This window comes from Oncorhynchus mykiss, chromosome 25 (genome assembly GCF_057628025.1).
Source record: "Oncorhynchus mykiss isolate SJ-2025 chromosome 25, ASM5762802v1, whole genome shotgun sequence".
In the NCBI taxonomy this organism is placed as follows: Eukaryota; Metazoa; Chordata; class Actinopteri; order Salmoniformes; family Salmonidae; genus Oncorhynchus; species Oncorhynchus mykiss.
This window is the reverse complement of record NC_143046.1, coordinates 48,475,688-48,497,512: the sequence shown is the minus strand read 5'-3', so window position 1 is coordinate 48,497,512 and position 21,825 is coordinate 48,475,688. Positions and strand designations below refer to the sequence as shown.

The window sequence follows — 21,825 nt, the reverse complement described above, 5'->3', positions numbered from 1 at the left end:
TAGCTGTGCTGCGATGCTCTCCATCCAACCTGACAAAGCTTGAGACGATCTGCAGAGAAGAATGGGAGAAACTCCCCAAATACAGGTGTGCCGAGCTAGTAGCTTCATACTCAAGAAGACTTGAGGCTGTAATCGCCTCTTGTGTGTTGATTGATTAGTGTAAAACATTGTTTTTTAAAATTAATTTTAGAATAAGGCTGTAACGTAACACAATGTGGAAAAAGTCAAGGGGTCTGAATACTTTCGAAACGCACTGTACGCCTCGTGTCTGAGCCGTTGAATTGCGACTCTACTTTGTCTCTGTACTGACGATTTGCCTGTTTGATTGCCTTACGGAGGGAATAACTACACTGTTTATATCCAACTTTATTCCCATTAACCTTGCCGTGGTTAAACACTGTGGTTCGCACTTTCAGTTTTGGCAAGTTAGTTAAGAACAAATTATTATTTACAATGACGGCCTACCGGGGAACAGTGGGTTAGCTGCCTTGTTCAGGGGCAAAATGACAGATTTTTACATTGTTAGCTCAGGGATTCGATCCAGCAACTTTACGGTTGCTAGCCCAACGCTCTAACCACTAGGCTACCTGCCACCATCTATCCACGGTTTTTGGTTTGGGTATGTTTTAATTGTCAAAGTGGGAACAACATCCACTTTACTATTCCTGATGAACTCAGTCACCTTGTCTCTGTATACTTCAATGTAATTCTGAGGCAACCCGGAACATATCCCAGTCCGTGTGATCAAAACAATCTTGAAGCATGGATTCCGATTGGTCAGACCAGCGTTGAATAGTCCATAGCACGGGTACTTACTGTTTGACTTTCTGCCTGTAGGAAGGGAGGAGCAGAATAGAGTTGTGATCTGGTTTGATGAATGGAGGGTAGGGGAGGGCCTTGTAGTCATCCCAGAAGGGGGAATAACAGTTGTTGAGAGATTTTGAAGCGCAAGTACTACAGTCAATGTGTTGTCAGAACTTGGGTAGCGTTTTCCTCAAATTTGCTTTGTTGAAATCCCCAGCTACAATAAATGCAGCCTCAGGATATGTGGTTTCCAGTTTGAAAAGAGTCAGTCCAGTGAAGTTCTTTGATGGCTGTCGTGGTATCAGCTTGAGGGGGAACATGCATGGCTGTGACTATAACCCTATTGGGCTAATCATTAGCTAGGTTTCAAATGTGATCTTTTAACTAAGCGTTCTATTGATTCATTTTATGTCCCCCTCCAATACTTTACCTGGTTGCACTACTCTTGCTCAACTAAAAATGTAATCTGTCTCATCACAATTTTTTAAGTCAGTCCCCCAAAATTATGTTGGGTGGTGTTTTACTGCAAGTTACCCTACAATTGACCTGTGTTACATTAAGCTCCACTCTCCCCTCTGCACTCTCAGCGAATTGCGGCGCGGTAACGTTAACCATGCTGCTGCTAAAAACTCATTTTTTGTTGGGCCTTTTAAACATTCTAGTGCAAGAGGCGTCACTACAGTCCTTGGTTCAATTCCAGGGTCTTTCACATCCGGCCGTGATTGGGATTCCCATAGGGCGGCGCACAATTGGCCCAGCGTCATCCGGGCCGTCATTGTAAATAAGAATTTGTTCTTATTTAGTTAAATAAACGTTACACGCAAAACACTGACCAGAAAGTTATTTTGTTGGCATTTACGTATGTCCCCATTACCAGTAAAACATAATCAAAACCTATTTCTTTCACTAACTTGCTGTGCTGTTTTGTTGTTAATTTGTTCAGTTGTTTCATTCCCAACCAGGATTTTTATGGAACACCGTTTGGGTCTTTGTATGTCAAAAAAGATACACGTCGAATAACACTACTTGACGTGTCAAATAAGCTTGTTGACCAATCATGACCTGAATATGACTGCACATCACATAATAATTTAACACGTTCATACATTTTTTACGTAGTTATTACATATTGATTACACTATCACTCGTATTTCATATGTCACAATGATTCATGCTATGATGCTGGTGAAGTTGTCTCGTGCACCTACAGTGCTGGTCATAAAAAAAGCTAGCTAGCTCATGGATGCAAACAATGTTCTTCCCCAAAAACATAGCAAAACGAGAATCTGTTTCAGTACCTATAGTTAGCTAACTGTCATCTAAAATAACCCTAGTTTATGGGTCGGCAAGGTTAGTGGCTAGTGGTAAGGCTAGTGGTTAGTGGCTAGTGGTTAGAGCGTTGGGCTAGTAACCGGAAGGTTGCAAGTTCAAACCCCCGAGCTGACACGGTACAAATCTGTGGTTCCTAGGCCATCATTGAAAATAAGAATTTGTTCTTAACTAGTTAAATATAGGTCAAATAAAAATATAAGACTGTTCTTATTTGATTAATGGTGTTCAGACCCAGTGCCTTGCGAAAGTATTCGGCCCCCTTGAACTTTGCGACCTTTTGCCACATTTCAGGCTTCAAACATAAAGATATAAAACTGTATTTTTTTGTGAAGAATCAACAACAAGTGGGACACAATCATGAAGTGGAACGACATTTATTGGATATTTCAAACTTTTTTAACAAATCAAAAACTGAAAAATTGGGCGTGCAAAATTATTCAGCCCCCTTTTGTAGCGCCACCTTTTGCTGCGATTACAGCTGTAAGTCGCTTGGGGTATGTCTCTATCAGTTTTGCACATCGAGAGACTGAAATGTTTTCCCATTCCTCCTTGCAAAACAGCTCGAGCTCAGTGAGGTTGGATGGAGAGCATTTGTGAACAGCAGTTTTCAGTTCTTTCCACAGATTCTCGATTGGATTCAGGTCTGGACTTTGACTTGGCCATTCTAACGCCTGGATATGTTTATTTTTGAACCATTCCATTGTAGATTTTGCTTTATGTTTTGGATCATTGTCTTGTTGGAAGACAAATCTCCGTCCCAGTCTCAGGTCTTTTGCAGACTCCATCAGGTTTTCTTCCAGAATGGTCCTGTATTTGGCTCCATCCATCTTCCCATCAATTTTAACCATCTTCCCTGTCCCTGCTGAAGAAAAGCAGGCCCAAACCATGATGCTGCCACCACCATGTTTGACAGTGGGGATGGTGTGTTCAGCTATGTTGCTTTTATGCCAAACATAACGTTTTGCATTGTTGCCAAAAAGTTCAATTTTGGTTTCATCTGACCAGAGCACCTTCTTCCACATGTTTGGTGTGTCTCCCAGGTGGCTTGTGGCAAACTTTAAAAACACTTTTTATGGATATCTTTAAGAAATGGCTTTCTTCTTGCCACTCTTCCATAAAGGCCAGATTTGTGCAATATACGACTGATTGTTGTCCTATGGACAGAGTCTCCCACCTCAGCTGTAGATCTCTGCAGTTCATCCAGAGTGATCATGGGCCTCTTGGCTGCATCTCTGATCAGTCTTCTCCTTGTATGAGCTGAAAGTTTAGAGGGACGGCCAGGTCTTGGTAGATTTGCAGTGGTCTGATACTCCTTCCATTTCAATATTATCGCTTGCACAGTGCTCCTTGGGATGTTTAAAGCTTGGGAAATCTTTTTGTATCCAAATCCGGCTTTAAACTTCTTCACAACAGTATCTCGGACCTGCCTGGTGTGTTCCTTGTTCTTCATGATGCTCTCTGCGCTTTTAACGGACCTCTGAGACTATCACAGTGCAGGTGCATTTATACAGAGACTTGATTACACACAGGTGGATTGTATTTATCATCATTAGTCATTTAGGTCAACATTTGATCATTCAGAGATCCTCACTGAACTTCTGAGAAGTTTGCTGCACTGAAAGTAAAGGGGCTGAATAATTTTGCACGCCCAATTTTTCAGTTTTTGATTTGTTAAAAAAGTTTGAAATATCCAATAAATGTCGTTCCACTTCATGATTGTGTCCCACTTGTTGTTGATTCTTCACAAAAAAATACAGTTTTATATCTTTCTGTTTGAAGCCTGAAATGTGGCAAAAGGTCGCAAAGTTCAAGGGGGGCGAATACTTTCGCAAGGCACTATGTGAAGCTAGCCACAGTAAGGATTAGCCACAAAAGTGGACTTTGCGGTTAGCCTTCAAAATAAAAGTGGCATAATTCTGCTAATTGTATTCATTTGCATCACTGTCATTGGCATACTTTTATTTTGAAGGCAAACTGCACATTCCTCTATTGTGCCTAATCCTTATTGTGGCTAGCAACACAACACAACGTGGTCTGGTCGAGCCTCACTAGCCAGATGAAGCTAGCTGTCTGCTAGCTTTGGGCAACAGGGTTAAGTAGCTGGCTAGCTATTTATGTTCATGAACTGAAGTTCAATGTCAATAGGCGAACAACAAGTGGCAACCTAGCTAATACATACTCACAAGGATTCCTAAATCATTGCTAAGAATAATGAAAATGACTGCGGTTTCTATTGGTCATTCTTTTCAGGCTGGTTGTATTTATTGGTGCTAAAGCTAGCTACCCCAGAAGTTGCAGTTGAACAAATGATGCTTATTACCGACGCGGTATTGTATACACATCGTTCGTGGCCGGTGTTTGTTTGTTTGCAGACTTTTTTGTAAGGCTTTGACAGTGCGACTATCTTTTTTGACATGCAAAGACTAAAACGGCATCCCATAGCATGCATGTGGTGAAGCTAATTGCAGTGACTCTGTCACTGTGTAACTCCGGTAGGGCAACATCTGAAAAATTGCGCACTTGATAGTGTTACCGGTGCAAGACCAGTCGGCGAAAGCCAACATCACGCACGAAAGAGAACGACTGATTGTCAAGGGCAATGAATTCCATTATCTTGATGTTAATGGATTTCGCGTTTTGAGTTGTCTCGCTGAAATGTTCTTGCTCTTTCAAATGACTGCTCGATCCACACAGAAGACATTGTGGGCTAGGTTAGGAATGCTGTGTTGCACATGTAGCACAACATTTTACGTGGCGTCATTACGTCATATAGGTTTGCACGTCAGCTTTGACATCTGTGTTGCACATCGGCATTAAACTAGACATCGGGCCGATACGAATTTTAGCTAATATCGTCCGATTCCGATATGTTCACCAGTATATTGTGCATCCCTACTCTTAGCTTTCATTTGACACCCAATTTGACATCTCTTTCCCCATCTCTTCAGATGCACGTCTCTGACTCCAGGGCCCTGTTGTGATCGATTCAAACTGCACATCCCCTACGCTGGAGAAACCTTGAAATGTAAGCAGTGTCTGTCTGGCTCATTCTCCCCTATTTGTCTCCTTTCACATGTGTTTGGTTAATTTGTGCCATGAACAGCTGGTCCAGGTCAGGGCTGGTTGGCTCTGTTGTTAAGGTCATATCTGTGTCCCAAATGGTACTGTTTTCCTTATATAATGCCCGACTTTTGTCCAGGGCCCCATAGGGCTCTGGTACAAAGTAGTGCACTCAATTTGTTTTGTTTGTTTTATTTTAAATGTAACCTTAATTTAGCTATGCAAGTCAATAGGGAGTAGGGTGCCATTTAGGATGCACCCTCTATGTGTATAGAGACAGCTGATCCTGATTATGTTGATAGGGGCAGAAATGTATTAGTAATCCAGTGTGATAGATGGGACCTAAATCAGCTCATGATTTTAGCTTCTAGTTTTGTAGCTGTGCAAGTTAGCATCGGCATGTTGCCATTCTTTTTGAGAAAGTTATACAGTAGTTGGTGTAAACATAAATATAATCGGCTGTCACTTGGTTGGGGACAGATTTACTGATCAGTTGTGCTTCTTTGCAAATGGATATCTTGCGCAGATGCTGAATAAATATTTAAATCGTTATGGATTTTTAATGAGAGAAACAATCTTATGTTTTTTTTTTTTGCCTTGTCCTCTGCCTACGCTAACATTTGAAAGCCTAAATCTTCCTGAACAGCTTTGCCTTTGGGTCTTATGCTTTCATATGAGGCCAGGTGGAGTTGTCTCTGCATTGCAGATGCAGAGCTTCTGCAAATATACACTGTATTGTTTTATAATAAAAAATATTGCAATATTGTTTGTAAGGAAATCTTGGTCAGTAGACTATTATTTGATGTGGAATGGTTTATCTTCAGTTAATATTCTAGGGAATGTTGTTTTTGCTGGGTTGGAAGGGTTTGGCATTCATTAAAATGGACAATACAATGAGTTATTTAAGTGATAATGCCCTCGAAGTTGGTGTTTGAAACATGCCTTTAATGTCCAAAAAATGGGAGCAGTAACCGAAAGGTATTGGCACGGTTTGCCGTCTCGGGCCTAACACCACCTGTGCCAATAAATCCTCCAAACACCAGCTCCGAGGTCATTATCACTTTAACAGGTTACCAACGTATTCAAATAATGATTGAAATATTTTCATAAAAAAAAATATTTTCATGAATTTATTCATACTACACTGCTCAAAAAAGTAAAGGGAACACAACACAATGTAACTCCAAGTCAATCACACTTCTGTGAAATCAAACTGTCCACTTAGGAAGCAACACTGATTGACAAAAATTTCACATGCTGTTGTGCAAATGGAATAGACAACAGGTGGAAATTATAGGCAATTAGCAAGACACCCCCAATAAAGGAGTGGTTCTGCAGGTCGTGACCACAGACCACTTCTCAGTTCCTATGTTCCTGATGTTTTGGTCACTTTTGAATGCTGGTGGTGCTTTCACTCTAGTGGTAGCATGAGACGGAGTCTACAACCCACACAAGTGGCTCAGGTAGTGCAGCTCATCCAGGATGGCACATCAATGCGAGCTGTGGCAAGAAGGTTTGCTGTGTCTGCGCCCTGTGCTCTTCACAGATGAAAGCAGGTTCACACTGAGCACGTGAGACAAACGTGACCGAGTCTGGAGACGCCGTGGAGAACGTTCTGCTGCCTGCAACATCCTCCAGCATGACCGGTTTGGCAGTGGGTCAGTCATGGTGTGGGGTGGCATTTCTTTGGGGGGGCCGCACAGCCCTCCATGTGCTTGCCAGAGGTAGCCTGATTGCCATTAGGTACCGAGATGAGATCCTCAGACCCCTTGTGAGACCATATGCTGGTGCGGTTGGCCCTGGGTTCCTCCTAATGCAAGACAATGCTAGATCTCATGTGGCTGGAGTGTGTCAGCAGTTCCTGCAAGAGGAAGGCATTGATGCAATGGACTGGCCCACCCGTTCCACAGACCTGAATCCAATTGAGCACATCTGGGACATCATGTCTCGCTCCATCCACCAACCGGTTTGGCAGTGGGTCAGTCATGGTGCACCACAGACTGTCCAGGAGTTGGCAGATGCTTTAGTCCAGGTCTGGGAGGAGATCCCCCAGGAGACCATCCGCCACCTCACCAGGAGCATGCCCAGGCGTTGTAGGGAGGTCATACAGGCACATGGAGGCCACACACACTACTGAGCCTCATTTTGACTTGTTTTAAGGACATTACATCAAAGTTGGATCAGCCTGTAGTGTGGTTTTCCACTTTAATTTTGAGTGTGACTCCAAATCCAGACCTCCATGGGTTGATAAATTTGATTTCTGTGTGATTTTGTTGTCAGCACATTCAACTATGTAAAGAAAGAAGTATTTAATAAGAATATTTCATTAATTCAGATCTAGGATGTGTTATTTTAGTGTTCCCTTTATTCTTTTGAGCAGTGTATTTCATCCTTCCACAAGATATAGTCTCAACACAAATCTAGGGTGGCTATGCAAGCCGGCTGGTCGTTCGTTCTATCTGTTTGGTTGCCAGAAACGCGACCCAGTCGTTCAGACTTTTTGTTCTGTATCTATGGATGTGGCCCAGTCATTCGTTTTAAATGTTCCATTGCAATACTGGCTGGCAATGTTCTTATCCCTTAGCTAATTTACAGTCACGTCAGAATAACAGCAGAGTAGCTGCATTTGCATTTGTTCAAGCTGTTTTCAAGTGACATTTATTTGGATACATCCATAACAATGAGATAATGAGGCACAATTTCTCCTAACATAGAAAATGTACTCTCTCGTTAGGACACTTGTTGTTCAGAGGAGCTAGCCAACAACACAGCTAACACAATTACTTCAAGCTGAAGCTGGAAAGACTGCAAACTAGCTGCACTTCATTTTACCTTTTCAATTTACATTTCTTTGTATATATCCATAAAAATTATGCCAGCTGATTCAAGATTTCGACTGGCTGAGAAACACTGTCCGTCTCATTACTATGGGACAGCTGGAGATCGAATTTGAATATTGAAACAATGTTGCAAATGTCGGAGAGACAGACAGCAAGGTTTATACAAATCTCTGCTGTTGAAAACTAAATGTTAGTCTAAAAGAAATTAGATAATGTCTCAATGCTTTTTATAGTGGAGATCGAGTTTATAAATTGCTTGGCTGGGCTGATGAGACAGTGGATTGCGCAGTCAGATGGAACAGAGTAAATAGGCATTTTAACGTCATAGATGTAGCCTGTGGTAACTTGTGGAATATATACCGGTTGGAATGTGGTTTTAACCAATCAGCATTCAAGATAAACCCACCCGTCGTATAACTCATATCAACTCTTTGGCATCTCATATAACCACTGGGTGTAGTCTAGATCAAATCTTGTAGATCAAAATGTGGATGTAGATCAAATTTCAAGTATTGCGTTGGCCTATGTTGGATTCACCCAATGTGTTTTTCGCTTATCCAAGATTACTGTGCCAAAATATTTTTTTTACTAAAAAAAATGTATACTGTATTTTAAATAAATTGTCAGATATTGTTTCTTACGTCCAAAAATGGTTTTGTCAATAGCGTTTCAAGTTTAGTAGTTGTGAGTCTTTTGATAAGCTCAGTGCTTATGAAAGCATGGAACATTTGAACACAGGCAGCCACTCTATTTTGCTACTTACCCACATTAAACATGATGTTTATTGTACTGGACATTACTGGAATTGCATTAAACAAACCTCTCACATTTGAGAGACGTCCCACATTTGACGCTTTCCATATAAGGTTGGCTCCAAAAATGCCTCCAGGCACCCACAAGATGTTTTGAAATGATTATATCTTTGGTGGGAATGATCATAATTGGGTTTTCCTGGAATGGCCGTGAGTCATGACACGCTCGCACACGCGCGCGTATACACACACACATCATATATTTTTATTAACCCAGGAATAGGTTGAAAAACCAGGAAGGAGGTTTTTGTGTTTGGCATTTGTGAATGAAGAGATTATATAGCCTCAACACAAATAGTCACAAGTGGTAGGCCCCACTGCTCAAAAGCAAAACTGTATGGAAGTAATGACTATTATTCACTACCTTTCTGCAGGGGAATGGGTGCAAAAACATCAGGAGTTATTGAGGCAAATTGTTTGTTTCCTGGTTTTGGTTTCTCAACAACAAATTCTCCCTCAGCTGCGTCATTCCAACAGATGGTTAACCATTTTGCCGAGACTTTGGCACAAGATTTAAGCTGTAAGATCATGACTGAGTAGAATGAAAATACTGTGAATCAGTCAGTATGGGACTGTGCCTCTGAAAGTGATTCCATTTGGCTGGTATAGGCTATTCTGTGCCCTTTAGCGCACTATGGCATACAGCCCTCAAACGCAACTCTGGACCTCAAAGCCAGTTCCGCTGCTTTTTGTCATTGTTGGCCTCTAATCAGGGACTGATTTAGAGCTGGGACACCATGTGGGTGCAATTAATTATCAGGTAAAACAGAAAACCAGCAGGCACCCCTGGCATACAGTATTTGTCTTTGTATTCAATTAGGACACTGCAGTAAGACTGGGTAGGCTACTTCCCCAAAATCCTGGATCATCAGTGTTCTCCCCCTCATATAACTCTGAAATTAAATGAGTATTCTGTTGGATGAATACAAAAGCGTTTGACGGGTTCAAAATCTGTCATTCTGCATCTGAGCAAGGCAGTTAACCCACTGTTCCCCCGGGCGACGATGACGTGGATATCGATTTTAAGGCAGCCCCACGCACCTCTCTGATTCAGAGGGGTTGGGTTAAATGCGAAAGACACACTTCAGTTGAATGCATTCAGTTGTACAACTAACTAGGTATCCCCCTTTCCAATTCCCTTTCAGATATCCAGTAAATGTCCCAATGTATTTTTCTTTACTAAGCCTACTTCTGATTATTTGTTTATTGTAAGAAGCCTACATTTAAATAGGCATCCCTCCACACCTTGTATGTCTTTTTTCATTGTTTCAGTATTTTGTCCAAGGTCAAGTTTATTTGTGTGCAAATTAGTTAATAAATTGATTGAGTAATGTACCCATCATCATTTCCAAAAGTGCCTATAATCACATAAAATATATGGAGAGAACTTTTTAGACCCAGCTCCTGGCAGTTTGGCAGTGCTGTGTTTTATTGCTTGATGTTTTCCTGTTCTTTTGCCTGAGGAAGAGCGTTTGTTTAGTCCAGGATGCAAGGCCTTGGGGTCCTGGCCAGTGTCTGGACCTGCCTGCCGATAGCGTGCAAGATCGTGGTGGCACGCCACACAATGAATGGCACAAACTGTGCCCATTAAAGCATGTTCTTTCCAGAGCCTAACCAGCATAGCTGGCAGAATGTGTGATTTGTGGAGGTTAGGATTTTGTGACCATAATAACTTTTAACACCTGTGAAAATGGGCGGTGTTACCCTGGCACACAATGTGCGTGTGTGTATCACTCTGCATATTAGTAACAAACCCTCACCACCCTGCTTCCTGTGTGTGTGTTGCGTCTTGTGCAGCATTGGTGGCTGCTGAGGGGAGGACGGCTCATAATAATGGCTGGAATGGAGTCAATGGAATGGTATCAAACACATCAAATACGTGGTTTCCATGTGGTTGATACCATTCCATGGACTCCATTCCAGCCATTATTATGAGCCGTCCTCCCCTCAGCGGCTTCCACTGTTGTACAGGTGGTCCAGTGCAAATTGCTGACCCCCTACTCCAGTCCCCTCTACAGATCCCTCCGAGAATGTTGTGTGTGCCAGTATATTGGACCAATAATTATTTTTTAAACTGTTTTCCAGGCGTTATGTGACAGATTTATGGCAAATCCCCTCCTCCCGTTTGACACCTCTACTGTCTGGAAAAAATATTGCCATGTGTGTGTTTCTCTTCTCCCTCTCTGGCATAAAAACGGGAATAACAGAACAAAAACACCCTGCGCTGAAGGAAATAGAATAGTGTTACATCTGAACATTCTGAACTACCCTTGAGTTAAAGGGATAGTTTGGTATTTTGGCAATAAGGCTCTTTATCTACTTCCCCAGAGTCAGATGAGCGCGTGGATAGAGTCTCAGTTCAGATTGAAGGGAGTTGCTCACTAGCGTCAGTTCAATAACTGGAAATCTATTGGAACAACTAGTATGCTAGCTGTTTCTGTAGACTTCCAGTAATTGCTCTAACGCTAGTTAGCATTGGCTCGCGAAACTACCGTTAAGTTCCTTCATACTGGACGCAGCCACATAAAAGTAGAGTAAGGACTTTTGTTGTGCTCTGTATTATATTATACTCTGCTCAGCTCACTGACTAGCTGATGTTGGGAGAATCTCTCAGGTTATTGAAAGAACATTGGTGCAGTGACATTAGGATATCAGAGCCTGCGTCAGTAGAGCAAAGTAAACTCAGCAAAAAAAGAAACGTCCCTTTTTCATGACCCTGTCTTTCAAAGATAATTTGATCTTCATTGTAAAGGGTTTAATCATTGTTTCCCATGCTTGTTCAATGAACCATAAACAATTAATGAACATGCACCTGTGGAACGGTCGTTAAGACACTAACAGCTTACAGATGGTAGGAAATTAAGATCACAGTTATGAAAACTTAGCATACTAAAGAGGCCTTTCTACTGACTCTGAAAAACACCAAAAGAAAGATGCCCAGGGTCCCTGCTCATCTACGTGCCTTAGGCATGCTGCAAGGAGGCATGAGGACTGCAGATGTGGCCAGGGCAATAAATTGCAATGTCCGAACTGTGAGACGCCTAAGACATCGATACAGGGAGAAAGGACGGACAGCTGATCATCCTCGCAGTGGCAGACCACGTGTAACAACACCTGCACAGGATCGGTACATCTGAACATCACACCTGCGGGACAGGTACAGGATGGCAACAACAACTGCCCGAGTTACACCAGGAACGCACAATCCCTCCATCAGTGCTCCATCAGACTGTCCGCAATAGGCTGAGAGAGGCTGGACTGAGGGCTTGTAGGCGTGTTGTAAGGCAGGTCCTCAACAGATATCACCGGAAACAACGTCGCCTATGGGCACAAACCCACCGTTGCTGGACCAGACAGGACTGTCAAAAAGTGCTCTTCAATGACGAGTTGTGGTTTTGTCTCACCAGGGGTGATGGTCGGATTTGCATTTATCGTCGAAGGAATGAGCGTTACACCGAGGCCTGTACTCTGGAGGGGGATCGATTTGGAGGTGGAGGGTCCGTCATGGTCTGGGGCGGTGTGTCACAGCATCATCGGACAGGGACACATAATAACATTTCTGTTAGTCACATGTCTTTGGAACTTGTTCAGTTTGTCTTAATTGTTGAACCTTGTTATGTTCATACAAATATTTGTACATGTTAAATTTGCTGAAAATATACTCAGTTGACAGTGAAAGGACGTTTATTTTTTTGCCGAGTTTATTATTGATGAATGAAATGTTAGGCTCAAGTGTATAAAAGTGTGTATTCTTATTTTAAATGTATGTAGTTCTGTCCTTGAGTTAATAATAAGTATGTACTGTTATGTGTGTAACTGTGGCTGGGTATGAATGTGGTGTAGGGGAATGAAGGTAGAAATGTAAGACAAGTTGCTGAGGTGGAAACCATTAAGTTGAAACTTTAGAGGGAGGAAACTCCACACCATTCAATATTGCTGCGTTCACGTATGTAAACTCTGATCCCGCTGGCTAAGGTGAAAGCTTCAGCGGAAGCCAAGGACCTTAGGTAAAACTCCCATCTGATTCTGGTTCATTTTATGTGAGCAGGAGCGTAACACATCCATCTGATTCACATTGACCTCATTTTATGAGCAGGTCCAAAGCCTAGCACAATACCTCAGATAACCCTTCATGGTTGGTAGACTGCAAGCCGTTACACTATATCTCAGTTAACCCGTTAAGGGTTAAAGACCGAAACAAGGCTCAAGATTCAAGGCCTGGTTATTTATGAATGTTGCTTTTTACCTAATGAAACAAACCTATAGTGGGTGGTAACTGTGTAACAAAAGGCCTTCAAGTTTTAGAGACCCAGGATACCCGTTACGGGTCGTAACTGTAACAAGTCTATACTTTAACCCAGGATACCCGTTACAGGTTGTAACTGTAAAAAGTCTATACTTTAACCCAGGATACCCATTACGGGCGGTAACTATAAGAAACAAGGTAGCTTTATTCAAGTCAGGGGAATTTGGCAAGAAGTGTCAGCCTACAGATATCAGATCTTAATTAATATGACCTATTGTGTCAGAGGAGGAAAGCTATCCTGCAGCCGTAGGATTTGAATGTCTATTTAATATTTTGAATCGATGCCAGGGGGCAGCTGGAAGCGGTGTGTGTAGGCTATACAATAATTTAGACTGCAGGTCCACTGGGCGTCAGTTCAAGTAGCCTATGTAGGCTACGTGCAGGCTACAGCATGTTTTGTGAGAGTTCTTATGTGGATTATAATAAAATTACAATATTTGTAAGGAGTATATTTATTTTTTGTTTTATTATGTGTCCAAGGCAAGCAATAGGCTAAATATATAAATGGTTATTTCACTGTGGTCCAGTGGGTACAGCCACTGACAACGGCATACATATGCTAGAGTAAGCACGAGTTCGAATCCGGTCCACTAATGCCCCTTGAATTAGTACTTTTCTAGTTACTCTCTGTGGGCTGTGCTTGTAAGTAATTTCTCAGGAAAGGAACTTACTTTTTACTCTGTTACATTTTACTAAATCACTTTAGTTACATAGATTATTATACTGAACAAAAATATAAACGCAACATGCAACAATTTCAAAGATTTTACTGAGTTACAGTTCATATATGGAAATCACTCAATTGAAATAAAATCATTAGGCCGTAATCTATGGATTTCACATGACTGGTCAGGGTTGCAGCCATGGGTGGGCATTGGAGGGCATAGCAACCCATTGGGCTTATTTTCGCGAGAGTGATCCCTCTCGCTTCGCCTCTTCCTTTCTGCCTTAGTCCTGCTTGCAACCAAAGCCTTTCAAGATATGTTCGCCCTCTGGCTGGCATTGTCATCAGAATAATGTGTCATTTTTTAACAAACTAGGGGTGATTTTACATTTTTTTTACAAGCATTCTGTACAACAAAAATAAAGTATTTCCACATTTACCACAGCAAATCTACTGTGGCAATTTACCCGACACTTTGTATGAATGTTAACTAATGTTTGTGTACTGTAATTTTATTTGTTTACTATTTATCTTATCCAAAAGTATCTGGTATGGTCATTTCTTATCGACAAAATTTAAGAAAAGACCCCCGTCCATATTTCAATCAATCAATCAATCAAATGTATTTATAAAGCCCTTCTTACATTTGCTAATGTCACAAAGTGCTGTACAGAAACCCAGCCTAAAACCCCAAACAGCAAGCAATGCAGGTGTAGAAGCACGGTGGCTAGGAAAAACTCCCTAGAAAGGTCGGCACCTAGGAAGAAACCTAGAGAGGAACCAGGCTATGAGGGGTGGCCTGTCTTCTTCTGGCGGTGCCAGGTGGAGATTATAACAAAACATGGCCAAGATGTTCAAATGTTCATAGATGACCAGCAGGGTCAAATAATAATAATCACAGTGGTTGTAGAGAGTGCAACAGGTCAGCACCTCAGGAGTAAATGTCAGTTGGCTTTTCATAGCCAATCATTCAGAGTTTGTCTACTGCTCCTGTCGAACTACATCAAGTCAATCTGGAGATTGCATTATTTGTGACAGAAGGGCTTGGGCCAGAATCCAACCCACGCCAACACGGTAGGCCTATATGTGCGCCCTAAAGGGAGTAGCCCTACCAGCTAGACCAAGATTGAACTGCATTTTGACAGTTCATTTGTAACCTTAGGATACACTAGACACTTCTATGTCGTACCCTAGTTGAGACCAACCTTCTGTTATTTAAGCTATTTAAAATTACAGTTGTTAATGTGTGTGGCTGAATTTCAGATACATTTTAATGTTGCAGTAATAGGACATAGGCCTATAGCGTTCGAGCAAGAGGGAACATTATTTTAAGATAGCGACTCCTGATCCCAATTACTTGACTGCTGCTGAATGGAGAGAAGAACTGCTAATTTCCTAAATGCATAAGAAAAAGAGTGATTGAGTTAAGATCCGACATCTGTATTTGCAACACACCTCTCTTATTGTATTTCCATTTTCGTGGGTTGCATGAGTTTTTCTAACTTCTGGGTGAGTTTTTAAAATGTTTTCTCTAAATAAGCTATGTTGTACAATTTAAAGGACAAATACGCTGCATTTAAACAGTCAGTAATAATCTAATAAATTCATAACTTGTGAAATTATACCTAGACTAAATATAAGCCTTCCACAATCATAAGACCCGCTAGTAATTTCATTATTTTATCAAAATAGTTTAACCTGATTTTTTGTTGTTGTTGCAATAATCACTATAAAAATGCCTTTTTTTATGACATATTTAATCAGAACCATGCATAATGTACATTCACTAATAATGACTAACTTATTGTAGCAGGCATTATAGAAAATTAACACAGGTCTCAAACAATTTCTCAAGCACAAGCCCAGGTTCTAGTGAGTTCCCAGCTGATCTTTCTATTTCAAGTTTAGCCAACTTGGATCTATTTGCTAGTTAACAAGGTAGAACAGTTGAATTGTTATGAACACACCCTTCTGTCTGTCTCCAACTGTTTAAACAGCATGCTAACCTGCGTTCGATGTTTCCCAATGCTGGAAGGGGGTTAAAAGAAAAGTTTGGGAACCCCTGATCTAAGCGATTGATAGTTAGTGTTGAGCAGTCTGCCTGATTTACTTTTAAGAAGTACTGAAATAGTGATTTTGTTGGAAAGCATAGGCAGCAGCTCTATAGAGATGAGATGATGTCTTGGAAATAAAGGCTTAAAACAAAACAAATGTAATATACACAACAACTGAAATTGTTTATTAAAACCTCTTTGGGCTAGGTGTTCCGCTAGCGGGATAATTCCGACAACATCCGGTGAAATTTAACATTCATGAACACACAAGTGTTTTATATCATTTAAAAGTTTAACTTCTTGTTAATCCATCTACGTTGTCAGATTTCAAAAAGGCTTTACGGCGAAAGCATACCATGCGATTAACTGAGGACAGCACCTCACGTCAAAATATTTTTGTCAACCAGCACAAGCTTCACAAAATGACAAATGGCGATTAAATAAATCACTTACCTTTTGAAGATCTTCCTCTGTTTGAAATCCCAAGGGTCCCAGCTACAACATCAATGGTCGTTTTGTTCAATAAAATCCTTCTTTATATCCATAAATAAGTTTAGTTGGCGCCATTGTTTTCAGTAATCCACTCCTTCAACATGCAAAGGAATCCAAAAAGCTACCGTTAAACTTTGTCCAAACAAATCAAACAATGTTTCTATTCAATCCTCAGGTACCCTAATATGTAAATAAACGATAATATGTCAGACGAAAATAACGGTGTTCAATAGGAAAGGAAAATAACGAAGAGCGCACCCTCATTCACACGCCCCAAAAGCCTACTTTTCCTGTTGAGCTCCCTTTGGAAAAACTACTATTACTTGTTAGTTTTTCAAGAAACAAGCCTGAAACCCTGTATAAAGACTGTTGACGTCTAGTGGAAGCCATAGGTACTGCAATCTGGGAGGAATTTTTCAATATAGACCCATAGACTTCATTGGAAAGGCCTGTGACCTCCAAAAATGCCATATCAATTCTGTTACACTCAGACATTGTAACAGTTTTAGAAACTTCAACGTGTTTTCTATCAAATTCTACCAATTATTTGCATATCCTAGCTTCTGGGCCTGAGTAACAGGCAGTTTACTTTGGACATTCAGGATCCTGCCCCCTAGCCCTAAGTAATGTAAAGAAATTATGGTTAATATGTGATAAGTAATGGGCAATCACTACCATCATGGGACTTTAATGAATTTTTTTCTTCTGTGTCATTACAGCATTCAACCCACATTATGCGTAGTCAAATCAAATATTATTTGTCACATACACATGTTTAACAGATGTTATTGTGGGTTTAGCGAAATGCTTATGTTTTTAGCTCCAAAATATCTAACCATTCACAACAATTCACACAACCTAAAAATAAAAGAATGGAATTAACAAATATTTCATGTCTAAAAATATAATCGAAACCATAATCGAAAAGCGTGATATTAGATTTTTTGTCACTGGCTTACACACAATACCGCATAATGTCAAAGTGGAATTTGTTTTACAAAACTTTTACAAATTAATACAAATGTAAAGCTGAAATGTCAATGAGTCCATACGAATTCAACCTCTTTGTTATGGCAAGCCTAAATAAGTAGAGGAGTAAAATGTTGCTTAACAAGTCACATAAGTTTTATAGTGTTTTTAACATTACAAGTCACATAAGTTTCAGTTTCATCTCTATACCTCACACATACAATTACAGTGCATTCGGGAAGTATTCAGACCCCTTCCCTTTTTTCCTAATTTTGTTTTATTACAGCCTTATTCTAAAACTGATTAAATAAAGAAAAATCTATGTCAATCTACACACAATACCTCATAATGACTAAGCGAAAACAGTTTTGTATAGATTTTTGGTTATTTATTAAAAATATAAAAAATAAATACCTTATTTCCTTATAGGTTTTCAGACCCTTTGCTATGAGACTCAAAATGAAGCTCTGGGGCATCCTGTTACCATTGATCATCATTGATGTTTCTACAATTTGATTGGAGTCCACCTGTGCTAAATTCAATTGATTGGACATGATTTGGAAAGGCACACACCTGTCTATATAAAGGTCCCACAGTTGACAGTGCATGTCAGAGCAAAAACCAAGCCACGAGGTCGAAGGAATTGTCCGTAGAGCTCCGAGACAGGATTGTGTTGAGGCAAAGATCTGGGGAATGGTACCAAAACATTTCTGCAGCATTGAATGTCCCCAAGAACACAGTGGTGTTCATTATTCCTAAATGGTAAAAGTTTGGAACCACCAAGACTCTTCCTAGAGCTGGCCGCCCGGCCAAACTGAGCAATCTGGGGAGAAAGGCCTTGGTCAGGTAGGTGACCAAGAACCCGATGGTCACTTTGACAGAGCTCCAGAGTTCCTCTGTTTAGATGGGAGATCTCTGCAGCCCTCCAACAATCAGGCCTTTATGGTAGAGAGATCCTTGATGAAAACCTAGACTGGGCAAAGGTTCACCTTCCAACAGGACAACGACCCTAAGCACACAGCCAAGACAACGCAGGAGTGGCTTTGGGATAAGTCTCTGAATGTCCTTGAGTGTCCCAGCCAGAGCCCGGTCTTGAACCCGTTCGAACATCTCTGGAGAGAACTGAAAATATCTTTGCAGCGACGCTCCCCATCTAACCTGACAGAGCTTGAGAAGATCTGCAAAGAAGAAATGGGGAAACTCCCCAAATACAGGTGTGCCAAGCTTATAACGTCATACCCAAGAAGACTGAAGGCTTTAATTTCTGCCAAAAGTGCTTCAACACTAAAGGTTCTAAATACTTATGTGATATTTCATTTTTTTTTTAAATTGTTTTTATCAATTAGCAAACAAACTGTTTTTGCTTTGTCATTATGGGGTGTTGTGTATAGATTGATTAGTGGGGAAAAAAATAGTGTAATCAATTTTAGAAGAAGGCTGTAACTGAACAAAATGTGGAAAAAGTCAAGGGGACTAAATACTTTCTGAATGCACTGCATCTTTAAGGTCCCTCAGTCAAGCAGTGCATTTCAAACACAGATTCAACTACAAAGACCAGGGAGATTTTCCAATGCCTCGCAATTAAGGGCACCTATTTGTCGATGGGTAAAAATACAAAATACAAAATACAATTCAGACATTCATTTTGAGCATGGTGAAGTTATTAGTTACACTTTGGATGATGTATCAATACAACTAGTCACTACAAAAATATAGGCGTCCTTCCTAACTCAGTTGCCGGAGAGGAAGGAAACCGCTCAGGGATATCACCATGAGGCCAATGGTGACTTTTTAAAACAGTTTTAATTTCTGTGATAGAAAAATTGGTCAATGACATTGTAGTTACTCCACAATACAACCCTAATTGACAGAGTGAAAAGAAGGAAGCCTGTACGGAATAAAACATATTCCAAAATATGCATCCTGTTTGCAATAAGGCACTAAAGTTAAACTGCAATAAATGTGGCAAAGAAATTAAGTGTTTATGTTTGTGGCAAATCCTACACAACAAGTCACTCCATATTATCAAGCATGGTGGTAGCTGCATCATTTTATGGCTATGCTTGTCATCGATTAGGACTAGGGAGTTGTTTTTTAAAATATAAAGAATAGAGAATAGAATAGAGCTAAGCACAGGTAAAATCCAAGAAGGAAAACCTGGTTCAGTGTGCTTTCCAACAAACAAGGATACATTTACCTTTCAGCAGGACAATAACCTAAAACACAAGGCCAAATGTACCCTAGTGTTGCTTTCCAAGACGACTTTCAATGTTCCTGAGTGGCCTAGTTACGGTTTTGACTTAAATCAACTTGGAAATCTGTGGTGAGACCTGAAAATGACTGTCTAGCAATGTTCAACAACCAACTGGACAGAGCTTGAATCATATTTTAAAGAGTAATGTGCAAATATTGTACAATCCAGTTAGAGACTTACCCAGAAAGACTCGCACTTTTAATTGCTTCCAAAAGTGATTCTAACATGTATTGACTCAGGGGAGTGAATACTTAAGTATTTATTTATTTATTTTTCACTTTGACATGACATATTATTTGGTGTAGATTGTTTACAAAGATTAACAATGAAATCAATTTTAATCCCACTTTGAAACACAACAAAATGTGGCAAAGTCCAGGGCTGTGGATACTTTTTGAATGCACTCAAGTGCTCTGTTCAATAGTTGGGCATATTTTGAGTTCAAAATCATTACATTTGAACATTTTTCTGTACATTTTTTAGACAGCCATGTATGCATTAATTAATCAATTATACAATCATACAGTTAATGTGACATTGGTAAAAACAACCTAACTACAAAACAACATAATGGTAATAATCTATTTGAATCGTATATCTCTATTGCTAAACTGGGTAGATCAAGATGTAGCCTATATTATTTAATAGTAGTTGTGTATGCATTGAGTTATTGAGATTGTTTTAGCAGATTTCATGGGGCTACAGATAAACAATCACTTCCATTTAAGATTTATTTTATTGGCAACTGCTAGTTGAAACTATTATTTTTATTGTACTGATCAACAACATTTGCAAAGAAGAAGCAATCTCTAATTTGATAAAAGTGTGCGCTTTAAGAATGTAATGACATCGTTCATGAGGCAGAATTTGGCTATGGAATCTGACTTAGGGCAATGGAATTTAGTAGACAATAGTCGGGAGACGAAGATGTTAATTTGTTTTTGGCGAGGGAGACAAAGTAAATTAATATAATTTTTGATGACAATCAGCTTTGAAATCAGCATATTTTGCATTATGGTTTGCATATTATTTAATTTTTGAATTAACCCTATTTAACTAGGCAAGTCAGTTCAGAACAAATTCTTATTTACAATGACGGCCTACCCTGGCCAAACCCTATCCCGGACGACGCTGGGCCAATTGTGTGCCTCCCTGTTGAACTCCCAGTCACAGCCAGTTGTGATATTATCACAAACAACATACTAGGGTACTGAATTCAGCTACTAAGTTAGCAAGGATATTTAGCCTACAATTAAAGCTGGTAGCTACCGATATCGTCTCAGGTTTTAAAAGTGTTCTTTCTCTGTTGAGCAGTTTCAACATTTCTACATGCCGTGTTGCGTTATTCAAGTGTGTTAACTTCTGTGCAGCTTGAGTGGGGAGCAGCCCAGACAACTCTAGCAATGAATGAGTAAGCGGAGCAGGCACTTTACTCTTTGACAGACAGACTCGATCCTCTCAATCACGTGAGACACGTTTGACAGAAGTACCCAATGTAACAAAAATGTTAGTACAGAACGTTTTTTTATTTTGTATCGAAAAAGTACAGAAGTTTCAGTATACCGTGCAACACTACTCTGAGGAAGTAGATAAAGGGGTTAACTGACAATATCCTGAATTATCCCTTTTATAGCCCTTCCTATAGGGTCATTCCATTTGATTTCAATTAAAAAATTTGACCGCATCCCTTTTGATTTGAACAAAACTTTCCATACCTATTTGAGCATGGTAGAAGTGGTCAGAAAGTTACTTTTTGGACCTGAATGCCAAAACATTTAGGAGATAGATGTGCTCAAAGTTGACACATTTTGTATACCCCACCCTAACATGAAACAGTTGTCATCTTCACTGGAAAAGATACATGGGGGCCTCCCAAGTGGTGCAGCCGTCTAAGGCAATGCATCTCAGTGCGCAGTTTGGCGTGTCATGTTTTGAAGGATGCATAACTCCATCTTAGCCTCTCCTGAGCCTGTTGGGGAGTTGCCAGTATGAGACAGGATCGAAATTGGAGAGAAAAAGGGGGGTAAAATACCAACAAAAAAATAATGAATAACGGTTGAGTGACAAAGCTTACAACAGGGTTGTCAAACTATTTTCTAATTACTTGAAAACATGTTTTATTCAAATATCTAAAAATGCGAATTAATCTTTTTTTTTCTTATTTTCTCATATGTTGTAGCTTAGACCCCCTTAGTAGACCCTGAGGTGTTTGTGTTGTGCCTGCCATCGGTTGAGACA

General features: G+C 40.3%; 1 protein-coding gene across 4 annotated transcripts in view; it reads left to right on the top strand.

Moving 5' to 3' along the window:
- Positions 1 to 21,825, top strand: part of babam2 (BRISC and BRCA1 A complex member 2) — a 198,737-nt gene that overhangs the window by 5,097 nt on the left and 171,815 nt on the right. For all 4 annotated transcript variants that reach the window (XR_016491855.1, XR_016491854.1, XM_021584324.3 and 1 more), the window contains exon 3: positions 5,085 to 5,161. Coding sequence is in view for 2 of the 4 variants with exons in the window: in XM_021584324.3 (XP_021439999.1) it covers positions 5,085 to 5,161 (77 nt within the window). In the remaining 2 variants the exon portion in view is untranslated. The remainder of the gene's footprint in view (positions 1 to 5,084; positions 5,162 to 21,825) is intronic.